The 17,012-nt window shown below is 54.4% G+C and overlaps 1 protein-coding gene across 6 annotated transcripts; it reads right to left on the reverse strand.

Annotated features, from left to right (window-relative positions):
• Positions 1,711-15,282, reverse strand: MS4A10 (membrane spanning 4-domains A10). 6 transcript variants are annotated; one of them, XM_021082965.1, is made up of 7 exons: positions 15,159-15,282; positions 10,708-10,899; positions 9,845-9,964; positions 8,760-8,816; positions 6,708-6,836; positions 5,182-5,292; positions 1,711-2,784 (listed from the first exon to the last, which is right to left on the reverse strand). In XM_021082965.1, exons 2-7 carry the CDS (start codon positions 10,876-10,878, stop codon positions 2,662-2,664), a joined length of 711 nt encoding a protein of 236 aa, XP_020938624.1. In that variant the 5' UTR covers positions 10,879-10,899; positions 15,159-15,282; the 3' UTR covers positions 1,711-2,661. The 6 variants fall into 6 exon arrangements, with proteins under 6 accessions (XP_020938624.1, XP_020938626.1, XP_020938627.1 ...); XM_021082967.1 differs by having other exon boundaries at positions 2,558-2,784; positions 10,708-10,806; positions 15,159-15,259; XM_021082968.1 differs by having other exon boundaries at positions 2,558-2,784; positions 9,845-9,993; positions 15,159-15,228.

Raw genomic sequence — 17,012 nt, forward strand, 5'->3', positions numbered from 1 at the left:
AACCTCGGCAATATCTGCACTTGGGGCCAGATAACCCTGTCATTGGAAGGGAAGGGGCCGTCCTGGGCGCTGCAGGATGTTTAGGGGCACCCCGGCCTCTACCCACTAGATGCCTATAGCACCCTGCCTCCTCTAAGCTGCATTCTGATCCAAGTCAGAATGCAGAGCCACCCCTCCCCCCACCCTGGTGCCACTTCTCTCCCAGTCTTGTCCCGAGCTTCAGGCCCTTCATACCAACCCAAGGTAGACTCCTGATGTCACCTTTAACTCATCAGGGTCAACTATTCATGCTCTGTCCCCTCACCCTCTACCCTGCTCCAGGGGTTGGAGGAGAGAAAAGCCAGGATCTAAACAGCTGGGGAACGTCCATCACCTCCTGACTGATGCTCTGGGCTCAGCCTTGATGGGAGCAGAAGGTGCTGGCCTTCCAGTGGTCCAGTTTTTAATACCGAACTTTTGGGTAATTTATGGCATTTTGAGGCACTTTGCAGGCAATGGGCTTCTGAATGAAGGCAGGGCAGCAGGATTCCGGGCTGGAAGCAGAAAGGCGGAGGAAGTGATGCTGGCCATTGGGGTGGTGAGAGGTGAGGGCATGGGCTGAAGGTTGAGGCCTGGGAGAGCTCAGTCTGCGTGGAAGAAATGGCAGGGCCTGGCCAGCTCGGACACTGGGCCTCAGCGTGCCCTTCCCCTGGTCAGCGCTGGGCAGCCTTCCGGCCTCTATGAAGACAACCTCCAGAGGACAGGCCTAACCGGCCCCCAGCCCCTTCTCTGTACTCCCATACTCCAGATCAGGTCCCCATACCGTTCTTCATAACACCTGTCGGTTGCCCTTCTAGCAGTTATTTATGTATGTATGTATCTGTCTTTTCAGGGCTGCACCCACGGCATACGGAGGTTCCCAGGCTAGGGATCGAATTGGAGCTGTAGCCACTGGCCTACACCATAGCCACACAGGATCCGAGCTGCATCTATGACCAACACCACAGCTCATGGCAATGCCGGATGCTTAACCCGAGGCCAGGAATCGAACCTGCGTCCTCATGGATACCAGACAGACTCATTTCTGCTGAGCCATGACAGGAACTCCCCAGTTATACATTTATTGGTGTGATTGTCTGATTACAATTACTGCCTGCCTCGCCCACCAGAGTCTAACCTCAGAGAGGCTGGGGAGCGTGTAGGGTTTGCTGGTGGTGCCCACCCCTGGATGTAGCAGGTAGAACGCAGTCTTTACTTGTGGAAGGAGGGAATTAATGAATGAATGAATGCAAAGCTGCCTCCATCACCTTGAGGACAGGGGCAGAGGGACAGAGGTAGGGGTGGAGAAAGGAGGTAGCACTTCTGTTTGGAGCCGGATTATCTGTCAATCTTCACTTAGCCAGTTACTACCTGTGTGCCTTTGGGCAGCTTGCTTCACTTCTCTGAGCCTGCATGAAATGGGAATGGTGATAGAGCCTATATCCCAGACTGATGGAAGGATGAAATGACATCAGCTTTGGCCTGGAGTCAGTAGCCCGGTAAAGATTCAGAGGGAGTGCTGCACATTCCCAAAGGTGGAGAGTTCAGGCAGAGGAAGGGTAAGGGGATGGCTCAGAGGCAGGGGTGTGCCCAGGGTGTCTGAAGAACCTCCAAGTAGCCAGGGCGGCTGGCGCAGAGTGAGCAAGAGGCAAAGAGGAGCAGGTGATTTCACGGAGGTGAGGCGACAAGTTGCTTTTGTTTTATTTTTACCGTGTTTACGTGATTTTTGTGGTTGGCTTCTTTGTATGGATAGGTACAGACTTCCTGTTTGTTGCTGATGCAAATTACCCCTCACATAATAGTGCATGAGAAAAAAAGGCAATTTAAGGGAACATAAAGGGAATACAGCACAGTCCACAAATAGACCAAATTTGTAAGGTCGGCCCTTGGATGACTGAAAATTTGGGAAATGAGGAAGGTAGGTCTCTCTCCCCACTATTCGCTCAGCACAAGGAGGTGTGGAATTCTGATGCTGATGCTTCCTTGATAACCTTGAGTGAACTTGACTCTGATCTCAGAACTTCCCAGCAGGTAGGTCCTGGTCACATCTTCCACCCGCCCCTTCCCTGTACAGATGGAGACACTGAGGCCCCGGGGTGGGGGCGGGGAGACATGCTGATGGTTTGGGAGGAAGAACTGGTCATAGTTTCTGTCTGATTGCCCCTGCTGTTTCCACCCCGAATCCAGGGATTCAAACACAAGTGTTTGTAGAGACCCCTTGGTAGGTCGAGTCCAGGGAAAACGGTGCCCATCTGGGCTCTGAGGACCCTTCTCCTCTTCAGGCACAGCCCCACGTGGACAGGATGTCTATGTGCCCACCAGGGACTGGGGGAAGCAGACAAGGAGGGTGGGGGAGGGGGCTGCGGACCCAGGGGTCTGTTCCCGTGTCTGCCTGGGTGGGTGGGCAGGACCCAGTTGTGTTCTGGTCCAGCTGGGATGTTACGGGGCGTGGGGACCTGGAGGTCCCTCCCATGCCAGACAGAATGGGGACTTCCCCTCCCTGGCCACCAGCATGGGGCAGACGTTTTTAGCCATGGTACCGTTTGCCCCCTTCTGGTAACCGCCCCTTGGAATTGGTCCTTAATCTGTCCAGGACAAGGGACCAGTGGGTGAATTCTGATGGTGCGTGGAGCCAGTGCCTCTTCACATCTGCTTCTGCTCCTGCCACCCGTTGCCTTTAGTCACATCGTCATAGGATGGTGGAGGTGTCATCGGAGACCCCCTGAGCTCCAACAGCATGTCAGGGCCAAGGGACAGGTCATCCTTCTGCAAAAGAAGAGCCACCATCCCTGCTGCTCACATACACGGAGAGAGTGGTGGTTGACAAAGCCCTTCCCAGCGGCTCACTTGTTGGAGTGTTGAGTCCCCATGAAGGTGGGGGAACTGAGGCTCGAGAGAGGAGGGACTTCCAGGAGACCAGTGTGTGACTCCCTCCCCCTCCCTGATCCAGGGAGAGGCTGGGGAAGGGGCAGGGAGGCAGTGGACCTGGCCCTCGTGCCAGACCCTGGACCCATATGCTACTGAACCCCCACACCACTCACCCCGTCCCCTTCCCCCAGGGCTGGGCCAGCTGATACATCAAGGTCCCTTGAGGCTAGAATGCATTCTAGGGGCAGGTCTAATCCTGCAGAGTCCTTGTCCTCGAGTGTGACAGGAAGCTGCAGGGCTTGTCCTTGGCCACAGTTCCCAGATGCAGGGGGCTCAGAGGCCTTGGGCACTCATCCACTTACTGTTCTGTCACCATGGGGAGTCACTTAAACCCTTCTGAGCCTCATTCTTCCTCTTAGAAATGGGAAAGCTGAACCTGCCTCTCTGGGTGGTCGTGAGGTTCAAGGAGGTGTCTGTGTCCTCACCCTTGAACCTGTGACCGTGTTAGATTACACAGCAAAAGGGAATGAAGGTTGCCAATCAGGTGAAGGTTGGGATGGGGAGAGTGTTTTGGATTCTCTGGGTGGGACAACGTTGTCCCAGGGGTCCTCCACAGAATAAGAGGGAGACAGGAGGGAGATATCAGAAGATGCTGGGCTGCTGGCTTTGACGAGGGAGGAAGGGAACATGGGTGACCTCTAGAAGCTGGGAAAGGCAAGGAGACAGACTCTCCACCAGACCCTCCAGAAAGGAAGGCAGCCTGGCCCACACAGTTTGATTTTATCCCAGTGAGACCTGTTGCAAATGCTGACCTCGGAAATGTCAGATAATGCATTTGTGTCATTTGATGTTATGCTCATTTGTTACAGCAGCAATAGGAGACTGATGCAGCCGCCTGCAGCACTCAGCACAGTGCCCTGCACTTGGTAAATTCCTGTCGCCAGGATGAACAATTTTAAGGTTCCCTGTCCTTAAAAGTGGCGTGGACTGGGGGTTTGGGATGGAAATGTTCTAAAATTAGGTTGTGATGATGGTTGTGCAACTATAAATATAATAGAATTCATTGTGCTATTATTTTTAAAAAGCGGGGTGGGTGTCAGTGACTCAAGGGCCCTTCCAGCTCTCTGAAAACTTAATAAGAAGACTTCTTGCCAGACAGGCAGTGACTAGGACAACTTATTTGCTTGGTGTTAGGTAAAACTCAAGCCTAAAGTCATATCAGCGTTATGTGAAAATTCAGTGGCTGGATGTCCTATGAAAACAATTGCAGTGCTAAAGCTGCCAAATTATAGGGAATTTAGAACATGTCTTAAAATAGTGTCCTAAAGTTAAGATTATAGTATGAAATTTTTTCCTTTAAAAAAAAAATGAGCCTGGGAAATCCCTTTGGGATTGGAGAGAGACTTGTCTTTGATTTCCAAACCTATCTGGCCACAGCCTGCTCTTCTGCCATCCCCTGAGTTCACAAAAGTGTGGGTGAGACACACCTCGGGCTGAGCCCTGGATGTCCTTATGGCTGTTTGATCTTTGAAACTGATGTGACCTCTCTAGGTCTCGGTTTAATTATTTATGGAATGGGGGAGTCAGTACCTACCTCGGAGGGTGGTTGGGAAGATGAGAGAAGTCATGCTTCTCTAAAGTACCTGCCTGGTACCCCTGAGGTGCTCAGTCCCTGTGATCCCGGCCCCATTGGCTCTCATCACAGCCACACCCCACCACATGCTGCAACTGACAGCCTTTCCTGGCCTGTCTCTCAGCCATTGCACCTGCTGGTCCTTCTCCCATCTTTTTTGGAGGGGTGTTTTTTGGGGCTTTTTGGGGGGAACACACCCTTGGCATATGGAGGTTCCCAGACTAGGGGTCGAATCAAATCACAGCCACAGCAGTGCCAGATCCAGACGAGCCTAGCTAGGGATTGAACCCTCGTCCTCATGGATACTAGCTGGGTTCCTTACTGCTGAGACACAGTGGGAACTCCCCACTGTCCTGTCATACCTGTGGTCTGGGTCTGGATCCTGCCAACTTCCATGGATCTCCCCCATGAGATCACAGGGGGTGGGCAGAACATAGCAACCCATTGTTTGGAGTGTCCATGGCCTTGTCCTCTTCAGTGGCCCCACATTTTTCACTTCGAATTGGCACTGTCCCTCCTCCCATGCTTCTCTCCTCTACCAGACTGTGGGTGGCCTCTCTTTGTGGTCCCACTTAGTAAATGCCTGGCTACACTCCCTCTGCCTGATGCTCCCCTTCCCAAGCCCTCTGTAGCCTTGCTTCCCATCTCCCGAAGGCCCTCACCTCTGCAGCCAGGCGGGTATCCCTATAGGCCAGGATGGCCATGAGCCCCGGCAGGAAGACCTCCAGGCAGGTGACGCAGAGCAGGGCCAGCACCAGCCTCTGGATGTGGACCTGGGAGGGAGAGAGGGGAGGAGAGGCAGGTGAAGCCTCCTTGGCATCTGCGTCCATCCCATGGGCATGGGCAGACGTCAGACCCTCCAGGAAGGACAGTGAGGCATCCACTCTCCCAGGTGTGCCCGGGGAGGCAGGGTGGGGCTCCTGAGGGCTGGGACGGGGTCTGTCTCAGTCACTGGTCCACGCCCAGCACTTGGCACCATGGGTCCTTGGTGCGTAGTGTTTGAGGACTGGAGAATTGTGTGGTTCCCTGGTAGAATGGCAGGTGGTAGGACTCACCCACCCCCTTTATTTTTATTGTTATTTTTTGCTTTTTTAAGGCCACACCTGTAGCATATGGAGGTTCCCAGGCTAAGGGTCTAATTGGAGCTACTGCTGCTGGCTTATGCCAGAGCCACAGCAGCGCCAGATCTGAGCCAAGTCTGCAACCTACACCACAGCTCATGGCAATGCCGGATCCCCAACCTACTGAGCAAGGCCAGGGATCGAACCCTCATCCTCATGGATACTAGTTGGATTCATTTCTGCTGTACCACGATGGGAACTCCTCACCCACCCCTTTAGATACTGAGGCTTGAAGATGGAAGCATCTCTCATTGCTGGGGAGTGGATGAGCTGGGCTGAGGCTACCATGCAGCTGGGATGCCTCCTGGGACCACAGGCATTCAGTGGGCAGTGTGTGTGTATACGTGTGTGTGTGTGCGTGCGTGCACGCCTGTGTGCTCACACCTGCGTGTGCATGTGGAGGATGATAAGAAATAGTGAACCACCATGGGCAGAACCCCTGGAACCTGGCCCTGACATCACCCATGTGGAACGGCTGCTCCACCTTCTGCTTCCCAGACAGTGGCAGTGAAAAGAGCAGCAGGCTTGAAGTTGTAGACCCTGCTGTGTCCTCACTGACCCCCTGCCTTGCCGTGTGGCCTTGGTCCACTAAATTAGCCTCTCTGGACGTCAAGGTTCACTCCCATAAACTGAGGGTAACAAAGTGGACTCAGCCAACTCTGCAAGGCTGTTGTGAGACTCATGATCACAGGGTCCCTGGGGCTATGGTGTTTAAAAAGTCTTGAACAGGGACACAGCAACCCTAGATCAAGGTCCTGAATTTGCTGCCAACTCACTGTTCAACTGCGGTCAGGCACCCCCATCCTGAGCTCAGTTTCATCAACTATTAAAGTTGGGCTCAGGGACCCGCCCTGTCTGGCTCCCTGATGCTCACCAGCGAGAAGGCTGGGATCCCCCCTGTACACACATCTGGTTGCGGGGATGGGCTGGGAACAGATCCACCAAGGGCCCCACTGCCTGTGCTGGGCTCCAGAAGAAGGTTTCTTAGAGCTGGAAGCTTCCTCTTGGCCAAGGTCAAGGCAGCGCCCTCTCAGGAGTCAGAGGACCCCTGGGGCCTGGGCACTCACTGTGTCGTTGGGGTATGGTTTCCAGACAGGGAAGTCAAATGGGCTCTCCAGAAAGAGATCCTTGGCGATGACAAAGAGGCCACAGAGCACACAGAAGAAGCTGATGGCATTTGCTGTCAGGCACGCCGCCTACAAGCAAAAAAAAGTGACAGCTGTAGTCCAAAGGTCAGAGATGAGTCCTCGGTCCTCCACGCAGGCCAGCCAGTAGCTCACTTTGTGACCTCAGGAAAATGCTGCCTGTCTCTGGGCCAGAAGTTCACCCACACACAGCTTTCTGAGCTGGCTGACCACGAGGAGCCCCAACTGGCCCTCGCCTTCTATGGGATGGGACCCAGAGAATGCAAGGACCACCTCTGGATCCACAGGCTTTGCAATAAGGAAGGAAGCCCCACCCCCTGCTCTGCCGTCTTTCTCTCCAAGCTGTTCCCAGTCATCCTGGCAGCAGATATGCTAACTGATCAGAGTCTCGACACCCAAATGGCCCCCCGACCCAGGTGGGATGAGCCCCGAAGTGCCCTATCTTCACTCACTCAGGTCACCCCCTTCCCTGCCCGCCATAGCCCCGGAAATGCCTCATTCCTCATCGTCTTGGGTCTCACCTTATTCCACAGGATTCTTGCCAAGTACAAACCCTATAATGGGGAAAGGGTATAAACATAAGGCACCCCAACCTCTTATGCTAGAATGGATTTCTCTGCAATGAGAGGCTCCCCGCGTTCAGGTGTAGGAAGGGGTAGGCTTATGGGTCTGGAAGGGGCCCAGCCCAGGAGGAATGGCCAGGTTTCTGCCAAGCATCCCTGCCTCTGCTGGGTAAGTGGCACAACATGCTTTTGTCTGCTACACCCCAAGAGGGCAGGGGGCAGCCAGTCCAGCCCGGTCTGGGAGGCACGAATGTGAGCCGGCCTTGGTGCTTGACCGAGATGAGTTTTGCGCACGTCCTGGCTGAATGAGCTCGGATGCACCACACCCTGCCCCATACTCCACGTCCCCAGCCCCAGCAAAGACTGCTCCTGCGGACAGAGGGCGGTGGGGACAGCCAGAGCACAAGCCAGGGAGGAGCAAGGGACCATGCCTGGGCTGCCCTGCCCCTTGGGGAGAGGGAGGTGGTGGGAAGTGGAGAAGCTGGATGGCGAGTCTTCCCTTTTTTCCATCAGATCCTGTGAATTCACAGAAGAGACAGGCCATCCCCGTTCATCAGCAATGGGAGGCATGAATGTGGACCCAGCCAGGGCTTGGGGTGGAGGGGGTGCTGAGGCCATGACACAGGGTGGATGGGATGGTCCTTCCCGCCCCCATCCACCTCCATCCACTTGGGCTCATGTGGGTGTCCACTCTGTGCCTCCCTGGGCTGCCTCGGGCTAGAAAGATGCTCAGGCAGTTGCTGCCCAAGCTTAGTGCCTGAGAGAGAAAGGAGACAGAGAAGTCCAAGGAGCTGTGGGGACACAGGAGCCAGCCAGGGCAGGTCAGGGAAGACTGCCTGGAGGAGGAGGCATGTAAAGTGCACCTTGAAGAATGATCAGGAGGAAGTCAAAGCCAGGAGAACATGCACAGTGGGGAAGGCAAGGTGCCTGGGCACAAGACAGCACAGAGCACAGGGGGGACCACTTGTGTCCAGCTGGCGCTTAGAGGTGAGACGTATATGGAAACCCAGCTGCGGTCCAGCCTGCAGGCAGGTAGACTTGCTGATGTTGGAGGCAAGCCTTGGGTGGGGTGGGGTAGGGAGTATGATGGCGGGGCCCAGGGGGCCAAGGTAGGGCTGGCAGAACAATCTCCAAGGCTACCATCAATAGGCTGGATGATGCCTGTCTCTAGGCCAGAACCGGGGTGGGGAGAGGGCAGCAGGTGGAGAGAAAGGCGGGAGTCAGGGTGTGAGGTCAGACCTCCAGGAAGGGGGACCATTCAGCCCGGACGCCCTCTGCTGTCCCAGAGGCTGGTGCCCACGTCTAGCAAATCCTGGAGAGATGCCTCTTGAGTCCGCACTCCAAACGATGCCCGTTGAAAAGTTACCCCAGGCTTGGGATGGAAGGGAACACTCTCAACGCTGTGACTTACCAGGTAATTTTTCTGAAATGTCTCCATTGTTATTGCCAAGATCCCTGAAATGAGGAACTGCGGACCAGATTTGAAACAGTCATAAGAGAGAAGCTGGGGTTCCTTGAAACTCACACATTCCCTTCCTGCTATGCTCTTAGAAAATCAATCTCTGGTGGCTGGTGGGGCAGAGAACACCATTCCTCCAACAAAGGGGGCTCACCCTGCCCACAGATCACGCTCCAGCCAGGCTGGTCTTCCCTGTGTGCACGGACCTTCCCTCCTGGGCTCAAGAATGCCCTCCTGGTCCCCTCGCTTCCCCCTTTCACCAGCCCAGACCCTCCCGTGGGGATCAGCTGCACTGCCCCCTTTGCGCCGACCCTTGCTCCTTTCCTGGGTCCTGTCGTTTGGAGGATATTCGCTCTTGGTTCTGGGGTCTCTGGTGTTTTCTGCAATTATTCTATCACATGTGCACTGAGCGCCTGCTATGCACCAGTCGAGGTGATGCAGAGATGGTTCCCTTCCCTATGCACTGAAAGCTCTGGGGGTGGGGTGCAGAGGGGAAAGAGGACTGAAGTGACAGCAGGAAGAGTTGGGACACCTGCCCGAGGGGTGCTGAGGAGCTGGGACTTGGTGTGTGAGTGGGACCCCGCCAGGATGGGGGGTGGGGGGTGGGGAGGATACCCTGGAGGGCCTCCGGGAAGGTGCTCCCTGCCCTTCTCTCATCGCCCGCCCTGGCTGATGGCCTTGGGAGGACCGGAGCTGGGCCTTACATCCTTGTGCCCTGCAGCTGGACCCTGACAGAGACTTTGGGCACCAGGGATGGGTGGCTGGATCCGGAGGTGCCTGGCTGCCCAGAAGCCTGAAGAAGCTGCAGGTAGCTCCCCAGCTCATGTTCACCCTTCTCTCTGCTGGGCCCCCGTGTGAATTAGGAGACGGCGCTACTTCCAGTGTGACCAAGAGAGCAGAGGCAGAGCTGGGAGGACTGAGAAAGGCGCTGAGGCTGCTGTCCTCCTACCGGCTCCCTCTGCCCCACCCTGCATCCGGTTCCCAGGGTCGCCAGCTCTCCCTACCCCCATTGGGCCAATGTTTTGGCCTCTACTCACAGAAGCAGCCCCCCAGAACGGATACCAAGACTTCAGCACCACCAGGTGAAGGCTCTGGACGATGGCGGCCAGGTAACCCCCAAGGAACACGTACAGCAGAGCGACGACAACATGGCAGGCCTGGGCAGGAGAGGGGCAGGTGACTGGCCCTAAAGGAGGTCGTTGGGGTTCTGGACCAGCTGGCTGAACAGCAGCCCATGTTCCACCTTCTAAGGTTCCTGATAGGTCTGCAAGGAATGACCACTCCTCGGAAGGCAGGTGGCAATCGCATAACCACCCGTGGCCATGCCAGTGCCTCCGCAGGTTGTGGCAGAGGCTGGTTGGGGGTGGGGGAGAAGGGAAGGGGAGGAAACTTCTGCTGAGGACTCCCCGTGAGCCCACACGGAGCCAGTGTTGGTGTCGGTGTAGACAGCTTCTCCCAGCCCTCAGTGGCTTCTTAAATTTTGTTGAAGCCATTTTTTTTTTTTTTACTTTTTACTTTTTAGGGCTGCACATAGGGCATGTGGAAGTTCCCAGGCTGGAGGTCAAATGAGAGCTACAGCTGCTGGCCTACACTGCAGCCACAGCCACAGCCACGCCAGATCTGAGCTGCGTCTGCAACATACATCACAGCTCATGGCAATGCTGGGTCCCCGACCCACTGAGCGAGGCCAGGGGTGGAACCCGCATCCTCATGGAAACTAGTTGGGTTCGTTTCCACTGCACCACAAGAGGACTCCCTGGAAAGCGTTTTAAGCAGGGCAGCTGGAGGCTTTCTCATCCCCCTCCATCCTCAGGGCTCCCCACACCCCTCCTCCCACGAGCCCCCCCCTCCGCTCCCTTCCCCTCCTTCCACCCCAGGGCCCCAGGAGATGGACACTCACCCCCAGCTCCTTGAGACGGCGGCTCCTCCTCCTGGGCTTCTCCTGGGGCGGGACTTTCTGGGGTTGATCTGTCTGGCCAGGCTGGGGGTGGCTGAGGCCCTGCCACGGAGGGAGCCCTTCAGTTCCAGACCTGGGGGTAACTGTGGCTGCTCGATTGGCTTCTGTTGCCATGACTCAGGCCAAGGACCCTGGCTGCCGGCCAAGGAGAAAGCCCGGGTCAGAACTGGTGTCATTTCTTGGTCTCATGCCTGGGTGAGACTCAGTGCCTGTCAGCTTTGGCTTCTGGGCCAGGGCCTTCCAGAACTGGGGCTGCCCTGCACAGCAGCCCCTGACCTTGATCTGACCTGTAATGATCTGGGCTGGGGATGGGGAGAAGCTGACTCAGAGCCTCCATGGGGCTGCAGGGACGCAGTTCCTTCTGGGGCAGGAAAACAAGGACCAGACTAACTTCTCAATCAAGGCAAGACAGACCACACCCAAATTGCTGTTTGATGAGAGCCTGCAGATTAGAAGGTCTGGGCAGGTGGGGGAAACTTTGTAACCAGTCGCCATCTACTGGCCCAAGATGGGAAGGCAGGTGGGAATCAATTGTCCTACCAGCTCGGGCCAGAAAACCAATATTAACGGTGACAGCAAGTCAACATTTACACCTGCTTTCTCTGTTCTAGGCACGGGGATGAGCTTTGCCATGCCCGACCTGATTTTATCCTCATCCCAACCCTATGGGGTAACTACTGTTTCTTGTTCCTATTTTGCAGGTGAGACTCAGAGAGGTTGAGGCACTTGCCCAAGGTCACACAGCCAGTAAATGACTGGGCCGGGACTCAAAGCCCAGCAGACTGATTCCAGAGCTGGTGGGCTTCAAGCCTTCAGGCACTGTTGCCCCAATGGGAAAGGAATATTCTGGATGTTTTAATGGGCATGAAAAAGGGATTGGGAGAAAACACTGCAGGAAGCTGCAAGCTTCACTTGCTAAGGGGCCAGGTCATTGCATCCTATGTTGATGGGCTGTGGGGCATATCAGGGCTTAGGGGTGGCCTGGGAGGGGGTTATAGGGGTTTATAGGGGAGCTGGTGGGATTGTCTCCATGAGGACCAGGCTAATGAGCAAATCCTTTAAAGGGATTAGGCTGTTTCACTCTTTCTAGTGAAAAGAAAAGGGAGCCACATTCCCCTTGATTTTCATTTGACTACAAATTCAGGAGGTCCTGTTTGAGCACCCACATTATGCAGTTTTCCTGCCACAGAGGTAGGGATCAGGGGAGAGGGAAAGAGCCCTGGGAGGCTGGGAGGGACAAGCAGCCCGGGTGACTGAATCCTGGACAGTGAGCCCTTCAGAGCCAAAGGTCCTGATGGGGCCTCAGGGTTGGTGAGGACTAGCTCTGTGTAGGCACTGTGTGTGGAGGTATTTTTGCATGCTGATCTCCCTCGATCCCCAGGAAGTTGGCTCTGTTCCATAGAAGAGGAAACAGAGGCTCAGAGAGGTCAAGGGCCTTGGCCAAAATCACACAGCAAGGAAATACCTGGGATGGGAACCATGCTTGGTCTGACTCCGGAGCTCTGTGCCCAGGCTGCTGGGATGTGTGATTAAAATCTCCACCAACCTGGGGCAGCAGACAGCCCCTGCTGTAGTGAGGATGGTTGGGGAGGCTGGGCCTCCCTCCTTCCTGGGATCCAGAAGCAGAACTCAGAGACACAAGAGTCTGCATGAGTCTTTTTTCTAGAATCTGACCTAGCTCGGAGTGGGAATCCATGCCTCTCTCAATTCCCAGCTCTTGGGACATAGCTGGCTGGACTGAGAGAAGTGTGGGTAGCAGAGGCCAGGACCAAGCAGCCACTGGCTATAACCGGATTTTCCCATGAACCTGGACTTGAGCCTGGATCCCACTGGGAAGCACAGAGGAAGACTTCTTGGCAGAGGCATCTTGGGATGGAACACGTTATCCAGGGAGATAGTAAGTGCCTGGTCACTGCATGTGTGCCTCTACCTCCAGAGTCACGGCACTGAGAATGGATCAAATATCCATTCAGGAGTTGGAGTCAAGACGTCAGAGTAACCTTTCTCAAAGTATGTTCCATGGAACACGGGTCCTGACAGATCAGTAGCTGAAGGGTTCCAACATCAAATAAGTTTGAGAAACCTGGATATCTTCTTCCCCCTTATGAGCATATGGAAGATTCTGAGAATTCCTATAGTGGAACACTCTATTTCATTTGTTTGTTTATTTATTTATTTTTCCTATTTTAATATTAAGGGCATTTCCTAAACTTAATTGGCCATGGAAATTGTTTCCCTCATAATCCAATGACTCTACTCACTTGGTGCTCAGTGGGGAATGTTTCTGGGCAAAGTGGTCTTAAACTTATAGACTTTAAATTTTGGTCTCTTCCTGACCTTCTTTGCCCTCCTTTTAGTTTTCTTATGTGCATCTCCGCGGTGGGGGTGGGGATTGGACTATGGTCTCCAGGGTCAATTCCAACTCTTGATAACGCTCTCACGGGACAGAGGAACTTTATACAGCAAGAGGGGACAGAGGCTCAGAGGACAGACTCAGATAATCAGCAGGGAAATTCCCCTGTTTGGAAGCCATGTTCCTGCTCTCTGGGAAGGGCTTGGACCTTGGGTCCTTGGGCAGATTGCACCCTGTTGCCCAGTCGTCCTGCCCGCGACACTCCCGGAGCCCATGGCAGGGCTGCTTGGATGTGGAGGCAGCTGATGAGGGGAGGGAGCAGGAGAATGTTGTGAGTGGTGGAAGAAATATTTTTAGCCTTGACCCCTCCCTAGTCCCCTCAGTCAGCTCAGGACTCATAAGCCCAGCCAGCCTGCCACCCCCAGGGAACCAGAACATACACCCTTTGCTCCTTTGGCTCCTGGAGGGCAGGGCAGGTGGGACAGAGGGGGCAGGACCCTCTGGCTCCTGTGCAGAGTGGACCAGATCCCCAGCACCAGAAGTGGACAAGCCTGGGCCAGATCCTGGCTCTGTTCCCGTGAGCTTTGATCGTGGGCAGGCTGATTCCATGTCAGCATCTTAGTCTCCTTACCTGTCACGTAAGGAGTGCGGAATGGGGCCAGAGTTGTGAGGATAAAATGGGATTATGTCTGCAATGTGCAAGGCCTGGCACAGAGCAAGTACTCACTAAACATTGGCCAGTACCACCTCCAGCCTGCCGCATGCCTGGAAGGCTGCCACTAGCTCCATTTTGTCCTGTCTGGTTCTCTGTGAAGACCTGACACCTCCTGGTCTCCTCATTGGAAGGGGTGGTCACGGGGGAGAGGGTGTGAGAGCCCTGGGTTCTGGGGAAAGGTGGGGCGGGGTGTGGAAAGGGAAGAAAACACCATTGGCACTGAACTAACAGTCTGGGCTTGCTATGGAGTCCTGAGCTCACCATCACAGGGACCCAGGCAGCCGTAAGATTGTCCGTGGGAATTTACGGGCGAGCGGGTACAGAAAACCTGTGACCCTAAGCAGACCGTACTGTACTATGGAGACCTAGAGGACAGGGTGGCTTTGAGGTGTGTGTGTGTGTGTGTGTGTGTGTGTGTGTGTGTGTGCGTGCATGCGTGCATGTCTACATGCACGCATGTGCATATCAAGCAGAGAAAGGCAGATTTAAGAGGTACCGAGTAACAGAAGGGCTGGAGGGGGGCCAGGGACCATTCATGAGGATTAGAGTTCATTAGATGCTAGTTAGAAAAGAGCTACCATGAAGGTACCAAAGCCAGCCTCCCCCTAGGGCGTTAGGACCAAGTCCAGATGCAGAGAAGGTCACCTGCCAGGAGCCAGGGCCCTGTGGGAAATGGAGGCCTCTACTCTGGGATGGAGTCAGGATGCCTGGATTCCAGCCTGGTCCTGAGTAGTGCTTTCCCTTCCTCTCTCTGGGGCTCTGTGTCCTCAAAATTGTCTCTGTGTGTGTTTCTGGGATTGAGTAGAAATGGCCAAAGCCCCTCCCAGTTCCAGGGGTCAGTGACTGGCAGCAGATCAGAGCTCTAGGAAGTAAATTCCTCCCTGGGGTAGATATTGCTGGTGCCCCCCACCTCCTAGATCCTCTTTCCTGGGGGGAGGGTGACCATTTCCAGCTGCCATAATTGTTGGCTGCTAAGGGCTCACAGATGCTCTCTTTAAATTCAATCTTTAAATGACACTCCCTCGCCCCAAGCCTGTAGCCCATGAATGGTTGGCATGGGGGTACAAACAGCTGACCTCCTTGCTTCATGGGTGGGACTAAACCTGTGCTTCTGAATCCCTTGCCAGCGGGATCTGGCTGAAGCAAGTGGGCGGCTGAAGCCACCTCTGACCTTGGCTTTGTTTCCTTTGCCCTGTTGCTTCCCCGCTCTTCTCCTGAAAGGGGTCCCTCCTAAGTCAGTTGCGCAAAATCCTTGCCTCAGGCTCTGCTTCTAGATAACCTGCTGGAAGATACTCCCTCCTTATTTCTGCCATGGGGGCCACTCACCTGGCCCCGGGACCTCTGTTCTGAGCGTCCAGCTGTGATGTGCCCTCTGGATCCGCCTCAGTCCCAGGGAGGCAGACTCAGACGATCAGAACATCTTTACAACATTAGACTTTGGATATTTTCCCTCCTGACCCCACCCCCTGCTTCCTGCCCCAGCGGCGCATAAGCTGTCCACGTCTCTCCCATCCCCCAGCCCCAGCCTTCCCCACCCACCACCTCTGCCAGGTAACCTCTCAGCACCTTCCCCTTGTGTCTCCTTATGGTTGCAGTTTTTCTTCAGAGGGTAAAATGTTGACGATCATGCAGGGCAGGCGGGGTGAAGATGATTGCCTTCTTCACAGAGGCAGAGGTGAGTCTTCGAAAGACTTTAGGGAGTTCCTGCTGTGGCCTAGCGGGTTAAGAACCCAACGGAGTGTCGGTGAGGATGTGGTTTGGATCCCTGGCCTTGCTCAGTGGGTTAAGGATCCAGTGTTGCTGCAGCTGTGGTGTAGGTCACAGACGGGGCTCAGATCTGGCATTGCTGTGGCTGTGGTGCAGGCTGACAACGGTAGCCCCCATTCCACCCCTAGCCTGGGACCTTCCATATGCTGCAGGTGTGGTCCTAAAAATTAAATAAAATAACATTAAAAAAAACGTAAAATAAAATAAAATACTTTTTAATTTTGGAAAATTCAATATATCACAAAATAGAGAGAATGGCCCCGTCAAATGTCTGGGGCCCCCATGTGTCCCCCAAAGACTGTTGTCAACTCTTAAACTGTCTTGTTTATCTATTCTCACCCCTTCTTCCCACCAGGAAACAAAGCTTGGACATCCTATTGTTTTATCTGTAGACATTTTAGTATTATCTTTAAAAGATAAGGGCTCTTGGAGCTCCCACTGTGGCTTAGCAGGTTACTAACCCAACTAGTATCCATGAGGATGTGGGTTCGATCCCTGGCCTTGCTCAGTGGGTTAAGGGTCTGGTGTTGCCATGAGCTGTGGTGTAGGTTGCAGACGCGGCTCAGATCTGGTGTTGCTGTGTCTCTGTGTAGGCTGGTGGCTGCAGCTCTGACTCGACCCCTAGCCTGGGAATTTCCACATGCCTCAGTTGTGGCCCTAAAAAGCCAAAAAAAAAAAAAAAAAAAAAAAAGACCAATTAAGAAGATGATTTTTAAACAAATAAAAGATGAGGACTTTTTAATTGGAAAGTGCCTGGGGCAGGGATTGAACCTGGGCCACAGCTGGGATCAGAGCCACAGCAGTGACAATGCCAGATCCTTAACCCGCTGAGCCACCAAGGAACTCTGATAAGGACTCTTTATGAACACATGTCACAAATGAAAAAATAAAAAAAGAGTGAAGTCCTTGTGCTCCATGAGGCTTGTTTGGGGCCCAAAGCCCTGCAGCCCCCAGAGCTCCATGTTGGAGAAGATGATACACTTGTGCAGGAAAGAAGTCAGGAGTCAGAAAAACTCTTAATCTCCCAGTTTTTGCCGTTTCCTAGATAGCAAATATCTACTCAGGGTTCAAATTTCTCTGTCTCATCAGTGTCTTGTGAACTTTGATTTGCTCAGATCTAGGTGCGGCCCAAGAGCTGCCTGGGGCTGATCCAGGGACGTGTGTCACTCTGCCTGGCTCCCTGTCCCCTAGCTGCCCAGACCTTGGTGCCTGAGCTCTGGGAGGTGAGCGCACCCTCAACCCCGGTGGAGGAGGGATGGGTAGGCTCTGACCTCAGCTCCAATCCGGGGCTCTTCCTTTTCCTCTGGCTTCTCTCTCTGTGTTGTTATGGCTGGGGGCACTGGGGGGCTGGGGGCTGTGATGCAGAACCCAGTGGCCACCCTGGATCGCCACACGAGCCACCACCCACCAGCC

Source organism: Sus scrofa, chromosome 2 (genome assembly GCF_000003025.6).
Source record: "Sus scrofa isolate TJ Tabasco breed Duroc chromosome 2, Sscrofa11.1, whole genome shotgun sequence".
NCBI lineage: Eukaryota > Metazoa > Chordata > Mammalia > Artiodactyla > Suidae > Sus > Sus scrofa.